General features: G+C 43.7%; 1 protein-coding gene across 2 annotated transcripts in view; it reads right to left on the minus strand.

Annotated features, from left to right (window-relative positions):
* tfpia (tissue factor pathway inhibitor a) overlaps positions 1-21,870 on the minus strand; it is a 74,786-nt gene that overhangs the window by 12,432 nt on the left and 40,484 nt on the right. For both annotated transcript variants that reach the window (XM_039757927.1, XM_039757926.1), the window contains exons 3-4: positions 16,856-17,032; positions 4,625-4,711 (exon numbers count right to left, since the gene is read on the minus strand). In XM_039757927.1, coding sequence (XP_039613861.1) covers positions 4,625-4,711; positions 16,856-17,032 — 264 coding nt within the window. The remainder of the gene's footprint in view (positions 1-4,624; positions 4,712-16,855; positions 17,033-21,870) is intronic.

A 21,870-nucleotide genomic window follows, 5' to 3' on the forward strand; every position in this document is an offset into this window, starting at 1 on the left:
TTCTGTTCTCATTTGTTCCTGAATTTCTTTGGATCTTGGCATGATGTCTAGCTTTTGAGGTGCTTTTGGTCTACTTCTCTGTGTCAGGCAGCTCTATTTAAGTGAGTTGTTGATTGAAACAGGTGTGGCAGTAATCAGGCCTGGGGGTGGCTACGGAAATTGAACTCAGGTGTGATACACCACAGTTAGGTGATTTTTAATAAGGGGGCAATTACTTTTTCACACAGGGCCATGTAGGTTTGGATTTTTTCTCCCTAAATAATAAAAACCATCATTTAAAAACTGCATTTTGTGTTTACTTGTCTTATATTTGACTAATGGTTAAATGTGTTTGATGATCAGAAACATTTTGTGTGACAAACATGCAAAAGAATAAGAAATCAGGAAGGGGGCAAATAGTTTTTCACGCCACTGTATATGTAGATATATATATGTATATACACTGTATGTGGATGTATGTGTATATATATATGTTTATATAGGTGTATTTATAAGTATATATATGACAGCAACACTCATCACTCACAACAGTGACAAAACAATTACATTGACAATCAGGTTACGTTATTTTCAAAATGTTTCCTTTTCTTTTTCATTACTTCTTTAACACACTACTTCTCCGCTGCCAAGCGCGGGTATTTTGCTAGTATTAAAAATAAAATAGAAACGTATATGAAACGTATAGGACAATACAGTAAGTATAATTAATATTGTCTTAGTGTAAAACTTTGTAACAATCTGTAAGACACAATATCTGAAGTTAGGAAAAGTTTATTTTTTTACCTCATGAAATTTTTCTATAAAATTTCATTATAGACAACATTTCTTGTAAATATTCTGTCTGAGTTTGGCAACAGTTTGCCTTGTTCAGGACCATCTACAACGCTGACAACATCTGGAAAACTAACTCTTGATAATGCCACATATAACTGACCAAGTAAATGCCAACTTTTTCTAAGGGTTGCCCTTGAGCTTTATTAATTGTTCTGGCAAAGGCTAATGTAACTGGAAATTGTCATCTTCTTAAGGTAAAGGGTAAATTAGTAGAGGATGGAGCCAAATCAATACGGGGAATATTCTGACGCTCATTTTCTTTTTCTTCAATCGATCTATTTGCTCGTATTTTTCTTTGTCTAACCCTAACCCTAACCTTAACCCTTTCTTTTGTTGGTGTTTACTTGCTGAGCTGACTGTTCTTCCAGGAGATGTTGCTTATGTACGATTTGAGTGTCTGTGTCATTTGTCCTACTTGACATGTCCTTTTTTTTTTTGGGGTTAGTAGATAGTTGGTTAGTAAACATGCGCAGGGCAGTATGTGTGGCATCTCCCCAGCAACGGATTTTATGTGTGTGGCCGCGACTACCCAATAAGCAAATAAAGGACAGCATTGCTGGGGAGAGTGCTGACCATGCACGGCCGCGGGTACGCCATTCACTGTGTGCCCAGCTTCCAGTGTGTGTGTGTCCACGGTGCCGTGCAGATCGCACTGAGCCCCGCGCATGCGCACTTCAGCAAAAGACACACACACACACACGGACACCTGAACGCACACAGGGGTTTTATTAAAGAGGATATATACAAACACACAGAAACAAGGGGGGTACCCAAAAATGACCGGAATCTTTACCTTGCACGCAATCTCGACTTTTGCCGCTAGGTGTGGCACACTTACAGTATTCTGTGCCAGTCTGCCCAGTGGCGTTGCTCTGTATTGTTCGTTATGCCATTCCATGTCAGTTCTTCTTTGTGATGGGTGAACATAAAGAACAGCGAGTCTGCGTTCAATTTTAATTTTCTCTTACGGAAAACAGCAGCTGAAACTGTAGTGAGGCTTGAAATGGCTCCTGAAGAGGAAGGTTTAAGTAAAACGCAGGCCTACGAGGGGTTTGTGTGTTTCAAACGAGGGGAAACGTCACTTGAAGAGCAACCAAGATCTGGCCGACCTTCCACAATTAGGAATGACGAAAATTTTGAAAAAGTTCGAAATGCAATTTATGAAGATCGTCGTCGGACTATTGAAGAGGTTTCTGAATTGACTCGCGTGTCTCGCAGTTCTTGCCATCCTAACCTACTCACCTGATCTTTGCTCCGTGTGACTTTTTCTTGTTCCTGCATATGAAAAAAGAACTCAAAGGAAGGCGGTTTTTTTCCCGTGGAGGAAATCAAAGAAAAAATCTTTATGGGCCTTGGACAACGGTCCTCTTCAGCAATTCCAAAAATGTTTCCACCAGTGGGAAGACCGTTGGGATGGTGCATTCATTCACATGGAGAGGACTTTGATGACGTTTCAATAAGTAAAAATTATTAAAACAATTCTTTTTCTTCAATTCTGGTTATTTTTGGGTATCCCTTCATACTCACACACACCCCAGAATTTCTAAAAAGGAAGATTTAGGAAGAAAAACGTTTTGACTTGTAAGTCCCAGTGAGGCGTTGGTATAAAGGACCTCCAGTCGAGCTTCTTGACAGACATCTGCTGAATGAAAGAAACAACTGAAGACCCAACTGCTCTGTGAATCTCTGGCTAGCTGACTGAAGGGGAAAAAATAAAAAACACGAATGCCTGGTGATCTTTGATGCCGTCAGTTGGTCGTTTGTCATTAATTGCCTTACCGATTATAATCTGAGATTGTAAATTATTAGTTCCCAGTAACGGCGCACTGCACGTGAATACATTTGACCTGAGCATTGCCACCTGTGATCCTCTTTCTTTCTCTGTACGTTTATCATTCGTTTGCTCAGAGGTTGATGCGCTTGTTCCTTCCTGAGCAGATCTTCTTCCGTCGTCATCTTTTCACGTTAAAACTGATCAAATCACTGTTTGTGTTGCAACTTAGTGCATTCTCTTTAATTTTTCACTTAAATCGTTCTTGAGGCAGATTGAACACTTAAGATATGAAGAGGTAGGGGAAGTGATGGCGACGGTGGTAGGGATGAGAACGGCGCCCGTATGCATGTGCCGCCCGGCTGGCTGCTGCCGAGAGTTGATTCTACAATAAAATAAAAAGAGGAGTAACGTTGGCGGTCAGTCATCATCAGTCTCGTAGTGTATGTGCATCACATTTCAGGTCAAGCGGTGTGCGAGCGACAGGTGATTTCAAATCCTGGACAGATGATCTCTTTTCACTTGTGGTAATCGACTTGTGACCTGTCCTGTTACACTTGCTGAACAAACAGGCCCTCGCCTGGCGTTACTCGACTACAGCACGTCCACCTCTGTTGTAAACCACTTTGGATAAACGTGTTGGCCAAGCACGTGAATGTAAATGAACGACTCGTTGGCTCAAAGCCCTCAGTGCTGGTGTGTCACAGACAGGATGTGCAGCGCTGTCCATAATGGCACTCAGATTTGTCTTCATTTCTCCTCTTCCATGACCTCCAGAGGGTCCAGACTGTGTCCTGCCTGTTAACTAGGTGGGCCTCTACTACAGTGAAGTTACATGACATGTTAGACAGATTTGTGACTTTTGCTTTCAGCTTCAGACGTGTACCATTGCGATTTTATGATTTTATTGTATTGCTGTTTAGGACAAAGATGTCACCTGGACGGGGTATCTGGCGGTGACAGGACTGAGCTACTGATGTGTGGGTTGACTCCGGTGGGTCCACAGGCCAGGGTGATCAAGTATAAAAGAAAGATTTTTGATCAGGTCAGACACATCTCTCTCTCTATGTAATAAAATACTAAGACAGTAGACTACACAGCAGCCTGTTGCGGAGATGCATTTTCCCTTCAGTGACAGCATGGAAGACTATTTTCTTGCATGTAGGGGGGGAAAAAAAAACAAAGGCAAACAATTGTCTCTTCACCTGCGCCAACTGGCAAAGGTGATGCTTTGTATTCCCACAAAAGTACCAGCAATGCAGGCAGCTGCAGAACAGCCAGTCATGCGACTGAATCCGAGGCCAGGGGTGCCCAAGTTCACACGTGCCAGATCAATGCTTCGGTCAACGTGAATTTATTTAGGACTTGGAAACGTCTCGTTTCATCGACTTCACTTCACACGTAAAGAGGCACCAAAGCCCAGCGTTTTCCACGTCATGAACTGCACGGTGAAGGCAGAGCCGTTACAGCAGGAAGGTTCGGCTAAGTTAGTGTCACTTGGACGGACTCGTGAACTGAAGTAGAGTTTGGTGTCATTACTAACAGAGGGGCTGGCTTATCTCGGGGTCATCGGGCACAATGCGAATATCTGCGGCTAAAAGCACACTTCAAGTGAATTATAATGGCAAGCAATGAACACTCAAGCTGCGATCGGCAGCACAGCACTGCATGAACCACGATGCCATGTTTTGGAGTGGATTAGCCATTCCTTTCATTTTCTCAACTCGCTGTTTAGGAGTGAACAGCATCCCGATTCTTCCCTATATGGTCAGCCCTGTTCTTTTTTGTTATATCCCAGACAGACGCGGCCCAGGCATGGCTTGTCTGATCGAGAGACCGAGGCGCCTCTGACATTCCTGCTTGAGCTCATTCAGGTAGCTGTGAGAACTGAACACCAGCCTCTTCTGGCACTCACGACAGCCTTCACGTGTGCCAGAATGTCTCAAATCCAAGAGTGGATATCCTAAAATAGCACAAGTGCAGATTTTTCAGTATGGCTGTCACAGCCTGAGCACTTACCAGAAGCCAATGGCATCTTTTTCGGAGCGTCCGTTGGGTGACCACTCACTCCTCTGGTTCCGTTTTCAGGGACTGTGCCGATATGACCTGAGGAAGAGACAAGAGGACCGATTCAGCTCCACCACACTTGCCACATTAAGTTCCAGTAACAGTGGGAAGCCAACCAGCTTTAGGCTGGAGCTGAATGGACTGCCACTGGGCTCACCAACACAGCAAGCCTTGTCACACAAATGTGCCACCACGTCTGTGAGGCGCAGCCACATTGAAGTCCTGGCTCTTCATCGTTCTCCTCGGGCGCCGCAGGGACTTTCTGGTGTCACTTTGAACTACGCTCAGGTGTGCTTGACTGCACTGCACTGCACTGTCCATTTCTCAGTGCCCAGAGAACAGATGCCAATCTTTTCAAGAAATGCCCCACTGAGTATGTCAAAGCTGCCCGCTTACTTCTCAGGTTAATAAAATTACATTTCCCAAGACAGTTTCATTGTATTTAACGATAAGAAAAAAACAGCTATGGTGCGGCTATGATAACCACATGGCAGTGAAGCAGCAATTGGGCGTCCTAGCAGACTGTCCAAGAAGAGTGTAAGAAGAGTTTGAAGTACCTCCCCGGGACGCTTGCTGGCAGCCTCAGCTTCCCACAGGGCTCCATGGGAGATGGAGTCCTCCGCGGCCCGGTTGGGAGCTGGGGTGGCCGCCAGGGGGTGCTGCATGCATTCCACAGCCCAGGTGGTCAAGCCCCTGGAACACTTCCGGGTGGGCTATAGAAGGGGCCAGAGTCGGGAGGAGTGGTGGTGCCAGAAGGGCGTGTTTGTGCTTAATTTGGGCCTGTGGGGTTCACGGCGAAGACTTCTGTGTTGTTTTTAGACGTGCCACCGTGGGAGTCTGTGCCAGGTCGGGCGCTATATAGCGCTACCGTCACGAGGCGCATGCAGTATTAGTTACGTTGATGTACTTAGGCCTCGCGCTGCGGTTCTGAACGCAAACAAAGGCCAGCAACACACTCCATATTAGAACACTAGAAACATTTGGACGATAACAAGCCATTCAGGCCAACAAGCTGGCCAATAATATACACCCGATTTCTCCAAAATGACTTCCAGCCCACTAATTCCGTGTGAAGAAAAATTCATATTAGTGTGAAATTCACGAGGTAATAACCGTTACTTGAAATCAGCAGCTGTACGAACCCTAATTTCACGGTTTTAAGCACCTGTTAGTGTCATTCAGTCTCGCCTTAGTCAATGGGTGGGCCTCTCTGGCAGTGTCTTAAATTGGTTGGAATCCTACCTGACAGGGAGAAAATATTTTGTTAGTTGTGGGAATTACAACTCGAAGACACATGATATCCAATATGGTGTTCCACAAGGCTCTATCCTGGGTCCGCTGTTATTCTCAATCTACATGCTTCCGTTAGGTCAGATTATCTCAGGGCACAACGTGAGCTACCACAGCTATGCTGATGACACACAGCTGTACTTATCAATAGCACCTGATGACCCCGATTCTATTGATTCACTAACACAATGTCTGACTAGTATCTCAGAATGGATGAATAGTAATTTTCTCAAGTTAAATAAAGAGAAAACTGAAATTTTAGTGATCAGCAATAATGGATACAATGAGGCTATTAGAAATAAACTGGATACATTAGGATTAAAAGTCAAGACGGAGGTAAAAAGCTTAGGGGTGATTGTTGACTGTAATCTGAATTTTAAATCACATATTCATCAGATCATTAGGACAGCATTTTTCACTTAAGAAACATAAGTAAAGTTAGACCTCTTTTATCACTGAAAGATGCTGAGAAATTAGTTCACACGTTTGTTTTCAGTCGACTAGATTACTGTAACGCACTCCTCTCAGGACCACCCAAAAAAGATATAAATCGTTTGCAACGAGTGCAGAATGCAGCTGCTAGAATCCTAACTAGGAAAAGAAAATCAGAACACATCACACCAGTCTTAGCGTCACTACACTGGTTACCTGTGTCATTCAGAATTGACTTTAAAATTCTGCTTATGGTTTATAAAGCCTTAAATAATCTCGCCCCATCTTATATATCGGAATGTCTGACACCTTATATTCCAAATCGTAACCTCAGATCCTCAAATGAGTGTCTCCTTAGAATTCCAAGAACAAAACTTAAAAGAAGTGGTGAGGCGGGCAGGCGGCCTTCTGCTGTTATGCACCTAAAATCTGGAATAGCCTGCCAATAGGAATTCGCCAGGCTGATACAGTAGAGCACTTTAAAACACTGCTGAAAACACATGACTTTAACATGGCCTTCTTATAACTTCACTTTAATCGTAATTTAACTTAATCCTGATACTCTGTATGTTCAATTCATCATAACAACTATTCATAGTGGCTCTAAAATCGGTACTGACCCCTACTCTCTCTTCTGTTTCTTTTTCCGGTTTCTTTGTGGTGGTGGCCTGCGCCACCTCCACCTACTCAAAGCTTCATGATGCTCCAACAATGATGGATGGATTAAAAGGCAGAAGTCTACGTGACCATCATCATCATCATCAAGCCCTTCCGTGAGAATCCTAAATCCAAAGAGGACTGTTTCATTTATGTTAGGTAGAATGCCCAGAGGGGACTGGTCAGGGGGTCTCATGGTCTGGAATCCCTACAGATTTGATTTTTTCTCCAGCCGTCTGGAGTTTTTGTTTTTCTGTCCCCTGGCCATTGAACCTTACTCTTATTCGATGTTAATGTTGATTTATTTTTTATAATTATGTCTTTCATTTTTCTATTCTTTAATATGTAAAGCACTTTGAGCTACTGTTTGTATGAAAATGTGCTCTAGAAATAAATGTTGTTGTTGTTGTTGTTGTTGTTGTCGTCATGCGTCGGGTCCTCAGGGATGAAGCAAATGAAGGACTGCACTAAAGATTTGTTTTCTAAAACCTGCTTTGTTAGTTAAAGTACTTTTGTTTTACTTTGTCGCTGTATATTCTGTCGTGGTTGTCCTTAAAGTTCGCGTTTAACTGGATGTGTTCGGACAGCACAGAATACAAAGTGACAAGTGCAGAAGACTCCAGCGCAGTGTCGGATTGGCACTAAAAGTCCGACTTCAGTAACGACACCAGCTTTCTGACCTCAGGAGGGTACCAAACGGGTTTAGAAGTAAATAACGGACAACTCCAAACTCCCTGGTCGAGGCGTGTTGAAGTGAAATCCACCAAACTGCAACAGCAAGTGTCCAGCGACGTTTACGGACAGGAAAGCAAACGTTTACTTCTGGCCCAGAAAATCCAAAATGCTGGCACTCTGCCATTTTACAACGGATATTTTTTGTTTATTGTCCCAGTTCCCGTATACCACGTAACTAAACAGAAGTGCTGCGTTTTTATGGTTTTTCAAGCCACTTCACTAGAACACTAAACACCCCGAGTGTGACTTCTGTTTCTAACTGCTTTCACAAGTGCACTTCGCTCTAACCTGCCCAGTTTCTGGATGAAGAGCCTCTGACTGGTTTTAGAAACAATGCAACACAAGAAGGCCTCAAAAGTGTGGAGACAACAGGACTAAAGGACAGTCCCTAGGTGCTCCTTCCGTGAAGGGTACATTGTGGATGACGTCTTTCATTTCTTTCAATATGATTGGTAAGAAGCCATTGGGCCCATTGCTTTTATTGGTCCCCAACGTTTCACTCTTCCCAGGGGCGGATCTACCGGGGTGGCACGGGGTGGCAATTGCCACCCTGAGAAAAAGCCTTGCCACCCCATTTGCCACCCCAGCACTAGTATCTCAGTGTTCTAAAAATAAAAGAGTTTCCTCGACCGATTTACAGCAGCAACGCTCTATTATGATGACATAAAAATAGCATATACCCGTAAATAATAGAACAAAATCGTCTTTCTATTAAAGCGTAGTCCGAACAAACGACTCTTATGAACTGCTTCGTTTTAGTGAATCAAAGACATTTAGTGCAACCAGCGGGATCATCACAGACATTTTTAACAAACCGAAGCAGTTAATTTTGATATCTTCGCATACATCAATGACTAACAGTATAACTGTAAACTATTTTCAAAAGTATGTTGTTCAGTAGCTTGCATTTTCAAGTCCGAACCTTTGATAAGTGGCGTCACGTGACAACAACGCCGTGTCCAGTCCATCGATATGCTGGAGTTGAGAAACAAAACCAGGTACTGAATTACTTTCATACTTAACAAATGAATGTTTAATTAAACATGTCTTAGTGTTGCCTGAGGTAGATGCTTGCTAGTTATATGACAACTAAACAGCAAGTATGTCTAATCAGTTCTATTTAACGTTAACCTGTATTACCTTGTTAGCTAGTGCAGCAATCAAAATATTCCATAGGAGCACATGAATTTACTGAGTTATTGTATAGCTTAATGTTTTCATATGTATTCATTAGGGAGGTGAAATTGTTCAGTGCAGTGTATGTTTAGAAAGCTATAAAGTCTAAACTTCATACTTGTTGCATCTCCCAGGATACTATGAAAAGAAAGGCTGACATCCAGAGTTTTTTTAAACCAAAAAGAAAAGGAAAATCAGAATCAGATACTGTGGGAGTGGAAGGTGAAGATAAGATAGAAAAGAAGTTGTGGAAGACAGAGGAGGTGATGGAGTGTTGGACGAAAGAAATATAGAAATGGATGACAAAGAGCTAGAAAGAAGTGAAGAAGCAGAAGATATCCAGCATGAAGTGAGTGAAGAGGTGGAAGAAAGAGGGTTAAGAGAGGAAGAGAGCTCAGACATTGAAAGAGAGAGAGAGAGCTTGAAACGCCAGCACCCTGTTTGTCAGGTGTCCATGGTATGTTGTTCATTGTGCTTTTCAAATATTTCTTTACATAAATAAAAATAAGCACAACCTATTTGATTTATTTAACCTATAATCATTTAAAGAACCATAGCTCAATGTATGTTTAACCTTGCTTATCGTGGTTACAGTCAGCGTTCTTTATTAGATATTGTTGAGATATATGCCTAAAAAAAAAAAAAACCTTTAGACAAAGGTTGCTGCAGTAGTAGCTGTACATGAATGATTAGGTGTTAAATGTTTTATACTGTAACATTTAAATATAAGTGATTTTTATTTTACTTTACTAGGTATATCAAAATTTAGGTCAGAAGGCCCGACCCAGCCAAAACTACATACCTTCCCAAAGAAGACCTTTCCAGGCGGAGTCCGGAGGAGCTTCCGTGCTGATTGGTACCAAACACATCCATGGCTTGAATACTCACAGTCTAGAGATGCCTGCTACTGTTTTGCATGTAGACATTTTTCTCTTCCTGATGCTCCAAAGAGTGTTTTTACCTCCTTTGAGGGGTACAGTAATTGGAAGAAGGCTACGTTTAAAGATAGTGGGTTTTCTTCTCATGCCAAATCTGAGAACCATGTAAACGCAATGGTAGCATGGGCAGAGAACAAAAAAATGCAGGACAAAAATACTTCGCTGTTGGGTGTCATGGATGAACATTACCAGAAAAAGGTAACAGAGAATCGAAAATACATCAAAACATTGGCCGAAATTCTTGTCCTAACTGCTTCTGAAAATCTAGCCCAGCGGGGTCACAGAGAGTCTCCAGACTCAGACAGACGAGGTGTTTTTCTGGCCATGCTAGATTTGTTGGGTTAAAAAGAGACTTGAACAGCAAGCTAAAAATGCTAAGTATACAAGTAAATCCATCCAGAATGAAATACTGTCTTGTCTGGCAGAAATGGTGAAAGAGGAAATCATGAAAGAAGTTAAAGAGAGTGTACAGTTTTCTGTGATCGTAGATGAGACTAAAGATGTTCAGAAAAAAGAGCAAATGTCAATTGTTCTGAGATACTATTACAATGGTCTGATTTACGAAAGCTTTCTAGAATTTCAAGAGGCAGAAAAGCTTGATGCTGCTGGGTTAACTGAGAAAATAATTGGCTGTTTGGAAAAGTATGGTTTGGAGTACAAGAAAAATCTTGTAGGTCAGGGGTGCGATGGAGCTGCTGTAATGAGTGGGGCCCATTCAGGTGTCCAAGCGAGAATAAAAGCAGTGGCCAAGCATGCATTTTATGTGCATTGCAGTGCACACAGTCTCAACCTGGTCATAGTAGATGCCGTCAAAAATGTGCCAGACGCTGGGAATTTCTTTTCTTTGTTGGAAAGACTTTTGTGTTCTTGTCTGGATCTTATGTCCATCAAAAATGGCTTGAAGTACAGCGGAACATGTATGATGGTGTATCAAGGGAGCTCCAGCGACTCAGTGATACGAGCTGGGCTTGCAGACATGTAGCATGTCGTCGCAATGTCATGGATAGCTTGCCTGCTATTTTGCAAGTGCTTGAAGAGCTCTCGGATGAGAAGAATCCTCAAAGAGCCGTTGAAGCAAAAGGCATATTGGCCCAAATTGATGTCAGTTTTGTTGGATGTCTTGTGCTCTTTTGAAAGGTGTTGAGTGACTCTAATATTTTGTCTGAGATGCTCCAATCTAAATCTGTTGACCACTCTAAGGCTGTTGAACTCATTGACGCACTAAAAGAAACACTGACAAATTATCGCAGTGAGGCTTTTTTTGAAGACCTATGGTCAGAAATACTTAATACGTGTGAAAAGAGTCACATTTCAACAACATTTCACACCCGAAAGCGGTCAAAACAGATGGCTACAAAATTTCAAGATTCCATCGTTACTTCCACACTTGGACAGCATGTAGAACCAGACAGCAAGGAGACTTTTCGAGTCAAAGTGTTCTACCCAGTCTTGGACACCATGATTGGGGAAATGGAAAGACGTTTTTCAGATACCGATTGCAACATCATGAAAGGCATTCAGGCTTTAAATCCGTCAAGCTGTAGTTTTTTAAGGGAGGAAGAGATTGTCTCTTTGGCTAATGCTTATGAGTCAAGTGTTGAAGATATTAAACATGAGCTTCACCAGGTAGGGAGAGTCCTAGATAGACTTAAGATGAATGGAAAAGAAAGTCCTACTACTCTGATGGAGTTTGCTCATTATCTGGAACCATATAAGCTTGTTTTCTTTGAGCTGTTCAGGTTGTGCAAAATAGCTGTAGTGTTACCAGTTAGCAGCGCAACATGTGAAAGGAGTTTTTCAGCTCTGAAGATAATCAAAAATGACCTAAGGTCTACAATGGCAGAGAGTAGATTGTCGAGTTTGGCTATTCTCAGCATTGAATCAAAACGCACCAAGGCCTTGAATTTAGATGACTTTGTTAAAAGATTTGCTGAACAACATGGCAATCGTCGCATTCAGTTACTTGCATTCTTTAGATGTGAGTAGTAAATATGTCTGCAACTGTACACATACTGTATGCACCAAAGCTGTTTGTTGGATGGTTTAATAGACTGCTGGTCATAACCTTGTTACACCAAAATTTGGAATTTAGTTTTCGGTCCATCCAAATTTGTTGGTTTTGTTAAAAAAAGAAGAGATACTTGGATTTAAAGGGACTTTTGTTGCTTTACTTGCATTAAAATTATTGAATTTGTTTTTATGTCTCATCCAAGATATTTGAATACTTTAAAATGTCATTTTGTTGCTGTTGTTGCACTGAATACTGTGATTTATTTTATTCATTTTGAAGACATATGTTGGTGATTTAAATGTGGTTTCTGTATATTTATTATGTGTTTTTGACTTAACGACCCATTGAGATTTTGTATCAATGTGCAGTCTGCATTGTTTGTCATGCTTAGTAAATTAAACTTGGCATAGGTTTGCGTAAAACACAATAAAGAGAAGTTAAATATACCGTACCATCTCATTTAATTTATCTGACTTTCCAATCCAGATATCAGATTCAAGTCAATCACAAATCAGCCTTTATTTCATTTTTATAGAACAGTGTAAAAATGTGCACCCTAGTGTATACACCGAATAAAGAATAGCATTCCTTGAATCCACAAAAACCATGCAAGGATGCTTGCTTCAGTGTTGTCACCCCTCATAATTTTAATGCCACCCCCTTGCCACCCCATGAATAATTTTCTAGATCCGCCCCGGACTCTTCCGTTTCTAAACCTAGGAACTCGGAGTTTGTTTTTACTTCTTTGTTCAGTTTGTTTTTTCCTTTATAAAATATTTGTTCAGTTCATCTGCCGTTTCCTTCTCATTTGCAGTGATTTCATGTCCCTAAGGTTTCTTAAATTGCCTGCCATCCTCTTTTTACTGAAGTAGTACGGAGAAATGCTTGCCGTTGGTTTGACTTCTGCAGCAATTTTTATTTTGGCCTCTCTCTTGATGTTTCAATGCTTTTTCTGATCTCTTGCTGTGCTCTCTGACATTCCTTGACATCAGAACTATCTGGCTTTGTTAAAATGTTCTTTTCCATATTATTATTAATACTCGGCCGATGTTTTAGTCTTTTTGGTTTATTGCTTTCAGAACAAGCTGGACCAGAAGACCTGAGGGACGACACCAGCTGCCATTTCTACTTGCTGAGATTTCGCTTTTCCACTTGATGTTCTGCAGACTCTTCCTCATCCCCAGAACGCCTGCTTTCCTCAACTTGTAAGTCTTTGTCTCGGTTTGTCAACATGTGTGTGTTTTCAAAGATGATCTCAGATTACACCACGTTGTCATCGCTGTTGCTTAAAGTATCAATAACATCTGTTCTTGTGACTCGCCCTTTATTGTTTGATAAATCTGGACAGACGTCACCAGATGTGCCGCTTGAGACACACTGGATGAGTAAACAGCCAACCGGCACCATTTCAGTTTCCTCTTTGGTATCCATCCATCATCCAACCCACTATATCCTAACTACAGGGTCACGGGGGGGCTGCTGGAGCCAATCCCAGACTACACAGGGTGCAAGGCAGGACGCCAGCCCACCGCAGTCCTCGCTGGTATTCCTGATATCAATTCATGTTAAAGTCACCCATGACTGCTACGTCCTCTTTGACTAAATGATATCGTATTATCTGACATATTAGAATTTGTCGGCGTGCAGCAAACTCCACTAAGCAGGTCTCTGCCTTTCTTCCTTACAAGCGTAACCCACAGGGATTCCGATTTGTCACGATGTGGGCCTGAATATTATTTTTCTACATTTGTAGAGCAGGGAGCCCCGAGTGCATTTGTGGGGTTATTTCAGGATTACTGCATTAATGCTGTGTATATTATCAGAATTAATGTTTTGTTATAAAGTGTTCTATGCAGAAAGAGGTCTGTTGAACAATCTGTAGTGACAGGTTACAGTCTTTGGTGGTCTCAGGAACCTAACCACGTTCCCCATTGGTTCAATGTACGTATTAGCATTGGCGACTGTGACTTGGTGCCATGTTCTAATCATTTAAACAGCCCAGGAGTTGAGGAGTGACTACACTATGTATGACAGTAGCACTTTAGGGACCTTCAAAACTCAACTCGGTCGAAATACGTGGACAGGACTGGCGAGCTCTTCTGGCCTTTTCTTGTCATACTTCTGCTCCCTTCTGTTCCGATACTGAATGAGTTGATCTTTGTTTGCTTTCAGAACTACTGAATGATCCAGACTGTAATTCACGGATATCCACATTATTATGTTTTGCTCGATATTTAATGATAATCGTTAAAGATTCAATTTGCTCAATTTTTAAAATGCCAGGCAGAACGAGAGAGAGAGAGAGAGAGAGAGAGAGAGAGAGAGAGAGAGAGAGAGAGAGATGAGCTGCAGTGACCGCCATATCTGAGTGAAGTCTGAGAGAAGACCGCCGAGAGAAGCTAGAGGCCATGGCCCCGGGTGCAAGTGCACTCTTCCACGACCGTAGATGCTAACAGTGAATCGCATATTCAAGGACATCAGTGGAAATGAAAGAGGAGGCCGTTCAGGACTGAAGACACTGCTTTACGCAAAGAGTTGTGGGAAGCTGGAGCAAACGACCAAGACAGGGAGTTGATGTGGAAACTCTGACGACCTTTAAGAAGAATTAGCTATTGGCTAAACAAACAAGCTTAATGGACTCCTCTGGTTTGTCAAGTTTCTTACCTTCTTATGAGAGTATTGGCAAATGTGCAACACAGAACGGGGGGCCTACAGGAAGAGACTCTTGTATTTGACATGGGCTTCAGGCCTCTCTCATGACAACACATTTGGCACTGAGCGCGTGTGAGCGGGTCACATGACGTTATAAAACTGCAATAAAACAAATCGCTCACCCCAGAACTGGCCTCGTCACTCTTTTCTGGACTTTCATCTACACTGCTCTGCCTTTATTGCCAATGGGTGCAGTTTGGCACCAGAGGCCACCTCGCCGGTATGCGCCATAGCTTGAGATTACCCTCCTTCCATTATATTCGCTCTTCGAATGTGGATAATGGCCAGCGACTCCCAGGTCCTTCTCATAAGTTTCAAGTCTCCCACTTTATATTCTTATTTCACATTTTTATATTAAATTGAATCTCTTTATACAGCAAAAGTATTCAATCCCCTTGAAAGTCGTCAGTTTTCTGCATTACGTTTATCCATTCAGTATTTTCGAGGTGAACCCTTAAAGCTCTAACGGTACAATTTCTGTAGCTACTTAACAGAACAAGAAGAAGAAGAAGAAGGTCGACAGTCTGAGTTTGCCCCACACATTGACACTTTGCTGCTGTCAACCCTTCATTCTTTTGCAGTACGCCTGTCCCAGTTTTGCACATTGTTCAGGAGCGACTCTTCCTCATTCCTTAGGCCGGCAGGATGGACCCCAGCGAGTTATGTGACTGACTTTGAACTGAAACCCCTGCACTGTGTCTCAAGACTAAAGCACTAGCACTGGCACCAAGTGGCACTCTCTGGGGTGAGGGCACCGGCTACATTTTAGAATGAAGCACAGCTTATGGGTCTCTGCCCCCCAACCCCCCGTATAAATGGTGAACCTTCAATTTTTTTACAACTAGAGCACAAGAAGATGAGCAGACTTGCTCGGGGTCTCAAAGCAGCTCAGAGGCGGGTACTGACCAAGTGGCTTCAAGTCCACACGGTCTGCCATTCCTCTAGCCCAGGGGTGTCCAGCTCCCTGGCTGCAGGTTTTCATTCCCACACTTTTCCTAATCAGCTTTCCCTTCATTTCAATAGCCCTGTTTTTAAGGATGCAGTCCTCCGAATTGATTTGTTTCTTCATTAAATGGCAGCCAAACAGAAACGAGACGTGAAACGAGCCAACAGATGACCAGCTAAACTGGAATGTCGAACTCCGGCCAGTTCCTTGATGATTCCTGCTGTCAATTAAAGCTGTTATGTCAGGACTTGTTGCTGTTCTCATTCTGCCACAGCAGAGCGTTGATTTTCTGTGTTTTTCTAAGACCACCCTCAGGATGTTTTGGTGACCTGAGCAGACCAACATGACTGAGTCCTTCACCTTTCTTTATTTTCAGGTGAGTCACTCATGTGGCTGCTTGTTTTGTGTCTCATTATTGTTTGGCTGCTCAGCAAGGATAAAGAAACAACTAAGGGGGTCCGAGTCACGTCAATTAAAGTGAAGGCAAAACAAGTTAATCAGCAGCAAAAATGGCTCACTAATTAAGAAGACGGTTAGAATGAAAACCTGCAGCCACTAAAGTTCACCAGGACCAGAGATGGACACCCCTGCTCTAACCCACCTGGGCAGGCCTTGCTCTTTAGTTCGGGGCCGCCATGGCTTTCTGGTAGTGTGGTCTACTCGACTTTATGAAGGCTGGTCCTCCTCAGATTGTAGCCTTTCCAGTACAGAATGGCATGCCGTTTACCAACCATGGAGGGGATCGAGCCTTTCACAACCCTCTAAATGTCCTGCTGTGGGCAAGTGTGACACCGATTAGTGTTACATCTTTAGAATGTCCAAAGGATCCTAAACGAATCCATGGGGACTTCGTACACTCCACACCGCAGCCGTAACTGGCAGCACCATCGGTCCGCGGTCTTGCTGAATGTTGCTTATTAATTTGATCCAGACATGGGACTTGGGGCCCACAGCCCTTCCAAGCAAGATGGGCACAAAACCAGCTAGGGTGCCAGTCCATCACAGGGGAAGCTGCACACCTCTGCATTCTCTAACGTAGGGTCTGATCAGAGCCACCAGCCAACCTAACTTCTGCCTTTCTAGGTTGCCGGGGGAAAAGGAGTACCGAGAGAAAATCGGGAATGTGCAAACTCCATTCAGAAATAGACCTAGAGGGTTCAAAACACCAACCCACGGGCGAGGCACCAGCACTCATCACTGGGCCACCATGCCGACTCAAAACACACGGCACAGACAGAAAGCCAGACACACACCGACAGGCGGGACACTCCATGGCTGTTGCTTACTTGCATTACTGCAGCTTTCCCAACAGTCCTGTGATGTTCGGAAGTTGTTGGCATTCCCAAGGCATCCTCCGTACAAGAATCTCTCACACTTCTGTTTCCTCACATCATAAAAGTAGCGAGTTATCAGTCCTCTGCACGGTCCAGGGTCTTCGTCTAAGTTACAGGCATCTTTCTTATCTAAAAAGGTCAGAAAAAAGAGCCATAAAGAATCGCTGCCACACAAATCCACGACACTGCCAGCCTGCTCTGTGGCGAAACACACCACCCTACAACTGCCGACTCAATTCAATGCCTGCTGGGTCTTGTTTGGATGAATTCTGACAATACCACCACTAAAACTTTTAGGAGGCCTGGACATCATTTTCATCTGTGGCAGGTGACCGGGTCCCATGCCCGTCCTGGGTGCCCCTTCTACTTATGATCCGGGGAAGCAGCCATTGGGTGCTCAGTACCTTCCCAGGGACACTTGGTGGCAGCCTCCCTGGCGGACGATGGTGCCTCAGTTTCCTGCAGGGTTCCATGGGAGATGGAGTTCTCTACAACCCTGTGGGGATCTGGGGTGACCACCAGGGGGTGCTGCATGAAACCCAGAAACAGTTTGGACAACTCACCAGAAATGCAATCAGGAACAGGTGATCAAGCATCTGGGGCACTTCTGGGTGGGCTTTAAAAAGGACCGGCAACCACCACTCAGGGCCAGAATCAGGAGGAAGAGGACCAGGTAGCCTGGGAGGAGTGGTGGTGGCGGCAGAAGAAGGGTTGTTACTCGTGTTGTTACGGTGCTTGGGACTGTGTTGTGGCTGGAGGGTTCACGGGGAGGACGTGCCCTCCAGCTGAAGAAAAGTCCTGTGTGTTTTGATACGTGCCTCTGTGTCTGGGCGGGCGCTACATAGCGCCTTCATTCACACACCCCACACCAATTTGATATTGATGGACCATCATAACCTGAAACAGCTGAGAGTTATGATGGTTTTATGGGTTGTGAACTATGGAAACATATTAGGGCCACGGAGAAGAAAAACATAAAAATACGGACACAGTGAAGAAAAAAAAAAAAAGCGTTGAGAATAAAGTCAACATGCCAACTTTATTCTCGACATTTCCAGTTTAATCTCGACAGGTTGACTTTATTCTTGTAGTTTGTCATTAAAGCAGAACGTCGTAAACTTTAAACCTTAAAATCAATGTTTAAATTTCCTAGATTTTCTCAAACCCATGTAGCACATTAAGTACTTTGTGTTGTGTTCCCCGTCCCAGTTGTTACTCGCTACCCGCTTCTTACACAGAGGCACTGAGAGGTGGCGCTGGCAGCAATCGCCACACACAACACATTCACTTCATGACATTCCTGCTCTCTGAACATTTAGAATGATAAGATAAACATTTGATACCACTTCTATGATGAAATGCATTAAGGCGGATATTAAACATATGGGGGCACAGGGGCGCGACAGTAGTGCTGCTCCCTCACAGTAAGGGGTGCCAGGTGTACGCTCAGTGTAGAGAACTTTATGGCAGGTGTGACGAGGCTCCTCAAAGCTGGATGTATGAATGGGCATCGCACTGGGGGTTTGGTACGTCAGATGGAGACGGCACTCCTGCAGTAAAGAAAGCCGCTCAGAAGAACACCCACTGAATTCTGTGTTTGTTTCTCCGACCAGCAGCTCACGAATCCAACATTTACACAGTTAAAGCACTGCGATGCCCAGTCACCCATCCAGCCTTCAGGAGCCTCGTCACACCTGCCATAAAAGGTTCTTCTCTACACTGAGCGCACACCTGGGACCTCTTACTGAGTGGGAGCAGCGCTACCGCCACGCCACCGTGCCCCCCTTGCCCATGTTTAATAGGCTACACACTTTAATGCATTTCATCATAACAATGATATCAAGTATTTATCTTGGCATTCTAAATGTTCAGACAGCAGGACTGTCATGAAGTGAACGCGTTGTGTGTGCCGATCGCTGGCTGCGCCTCCTCTCAGTGTCCCCAAGTAAGAAACACAACACAAAGTATTTAATGTGCTGCATTAGTTAGGACGGAGAAAACCGAATAAACATTGACTTTAAAATGAAGTTTACGATGTGGCAAAGTTAAACTAGAGAGAGAAAAATCAAAGGGTTAAAAGTGGAAATGTCGACTGTAATCTCGACCTAAACGATGAGAATAAAGTCAACATTTCCACTTTACTCTCGCCGTTTATATCGATATTAAAGTCAACATTTCCACTTTAATATCGATATAAACGGCGAGAGTAAAGTCAACATGTCCACTTTACTCTCGCCGTTTATATCGATATTAAAGTCTCCATGTCTACTTTATTCTCGCCGTTTATATCGATATTAAAGTCAACATTTCCATTTTAATCTCAACATTTCTACTTTTTTTTCCTTCACTGTGTATGTTTTTCTTCTCTGTGGCACTAATACGCTCTCATAGTGAACGAAACATCTAAAATACAACACAAAATCAATTAAAATCAATGGAGGAGCAGAACTGAACCAAAAGGGTGTGGAAAAGCTAAAGGTTTCTTAGTCCTACCTTTATAAATTATGGGATGTTTATAACACTTGGAGCGCCTCACTTGACACTCGGCACACATCTTCATTCTGTTAAGTGCTGCTCAGGCCGGGCAGACTTGTTATTTTCAGGTGCAGCCTACTCCTGTATGGCACAGCCTTTCATTACACAGTGTGGCAGAAGATGATGAGGATGATGGTCACCTTTGGGAAGCTTTGCATTTAAAAACGAGACAATGGCACCCTTGACAATTGCACTGACCCAATCAGTTGCTGTCACAACCGACTTTTTAAAGGCTCGCCAATACCTGCTAAAATGTTCAGCCCAAGGTCTCATTTCTGGAGTCACACGGTGGAACCCTCAGAAGCTGCGATGACAGACCAACAAACGAGCGCGTTCACGTCAAGTAGCAAATTGTGTTGTGCCTTTAAGCGGATTAGAAGCTCGCTAGTCCAGCAGTGTAATTCATGAAGGCCTGTCACTGGCGTATTAGCAAGCGTCCAAGCACAGCCAGCGTCAACGGGGCATTAAATGTCTCTTCAAAGCAAACACGCACTGTGGATGTGGGCCCTTGGCTGTCGGGGCGTCATTGATACAAATATTTTTAAACAAGCATGTGCAGGCCGAGTTTGTTAAGCGCCGACTCCTTCCTTCCTTCCTTCTATGAGGTTTAACTCAGCTGTGGCAACAGTCAAGTTGGAGCCTGCAGTCAGAATAAACATTTGAAACTCTAAAAACGTCATGTGCCAGGATCAGAGAGTAGTGACAAGTAACACTAGAAGCGGGTTACGCCAACAGATGGTTCTGAACGTGACCCACGACTCGACAAATGCCCAGCACTGTCCTGGTGTTTGTTTTTATGCTTCCTCAAACAGTACGAGGACCAAATTGACAAAACGTCACGTATCTGCACATTGTTGGCATTCGTGCACATCGGACCATTTCAGCCACAACGTCCGTCTGTGGGGCCCACGCGACCCTCGAGTGGGTTAACCAGTTGTGGTCCAACATGCACTCTTACTGGAGCCCCAGGCCTTACTGGTTTTGAACAGAATGAGTTCACGTCAAGCTCCACTCACTGGCACGCGTTTCCTGTTCAACTGCCTCCCACCCCAGTGAGCAGCCATAAAATGGCCAAAACTTGAACACCTGAAACTTGTTTGTGAAATAAAAAATATTTGGTCTGCTGTGTGGAAACCTTTTGACATCTTTGCAAACTCCAAATGTATATTTTTTGAAAAAATAAAGTAAATCATTTTTATTTCTAAACATTGATTGATGATTTAATTTCTCAGCCCTTTGAGGAACTAAGAAGCTACGAGAGATGAGACCCCAGCACTCCACTCACCTTCAGCAGAAGTTACAAAAGAGTAACTGGTAGAATCCACAAGAGCAGCTCAAGTGCAGTGTGGCACAACTAGAAACTGGCTTGTAAAAAGGGCCTGGTGGGATCAGCAGACCACTGAAAGGGGGCACTATGACCGCATGTGGGGTTTGGGGTAGTAAAGGAAGCCTTAAAACACAGTAGGGTGGCAGGCAGGCCCACTGACTTAAACATGGATTCCTGCTCACCTTGGATTTGTGTGACCCTTTAAGAGGAAGCTGGAGACCCCCAACTTGCAGTGACACTTGGGACCACCAGAGGGAGTTCCATGCAGACAGCTCCATGAGATCCCAGCAAAAGGCCTGGCTGGGTCGTCCCTCAGTGGTCATTCCTTTCAAAGCCCCTTCCAGGCCTAACACTGTGAGCTTGAATTTGGGCGGGAGACCGGGACGTCCCAGACAGACACACAGGGTTAGGGGTTGCCTTGACTTGTTATTTATTAATGTGATCATGTGTTCTTTTTAATAAATTATTACACAAGTTATGCATACAGTACAGCATGAAGTGAGAATGAGCGTGCCTTTAACAAGAATATAAAAGGACAACAACCACAACTACCGAGGGCTTTATAAAGATCACAAATCCTCACTAGAAATACGAGTATGTGATAAAAACAACATCATCATCATCATCATCGCCTCCTGTAAGAGGAGAGCAACAGAAGGGCACCGAGTATTTCTGGACACTTCAAGATGGGGATGGACTGTGGACAGAAGCGACTCCTCCGTCTCCCCAAACTGGACTGTGGGCAGACATAGTGCAGAGAAGGGGTGGCTGTTGGGATGGCTGGCGTCACTCCTACTTTACTTTGCCCTGGTTGGACATTGCTTGGTGCTGATGTCCTCGAAGTTAGGAAATGCAACCCAAGTGATGCAGTCAGCCGAGCACCCCACTCCCTGTAGAGCTTTTCAGTTCCGCTGTGTGCCGTTCCTGTCAGGATACTTGGATTTATGGAAGTTCTTCCGATTCTAGGAGGGCAGCCTGAAATCTCAGAGGTGTTTGAATTGGTAACTACGTCATCATGCCTTCTTTACTAAGGTGATGGTGTGCTTGGACCAGGTCAGGTCCTTCATAATGTCCACCACGGTATCTCAAAGTGTCCACTCTCTCG

Source organism: Polypterus senegalus, chromosome 6 (genome assembly GCF_016835505.1).
Source record: "Polypterus senegalus isolate Bchr_013 chromosome 6, ASM1683550v1, whole genome shotgun sequence".
NCBI lineage: Eukaryota > Metazoa > Chordata > Cladistia > Polypteriformes > Polypteridae > Polypterus > Polypterus senegalus.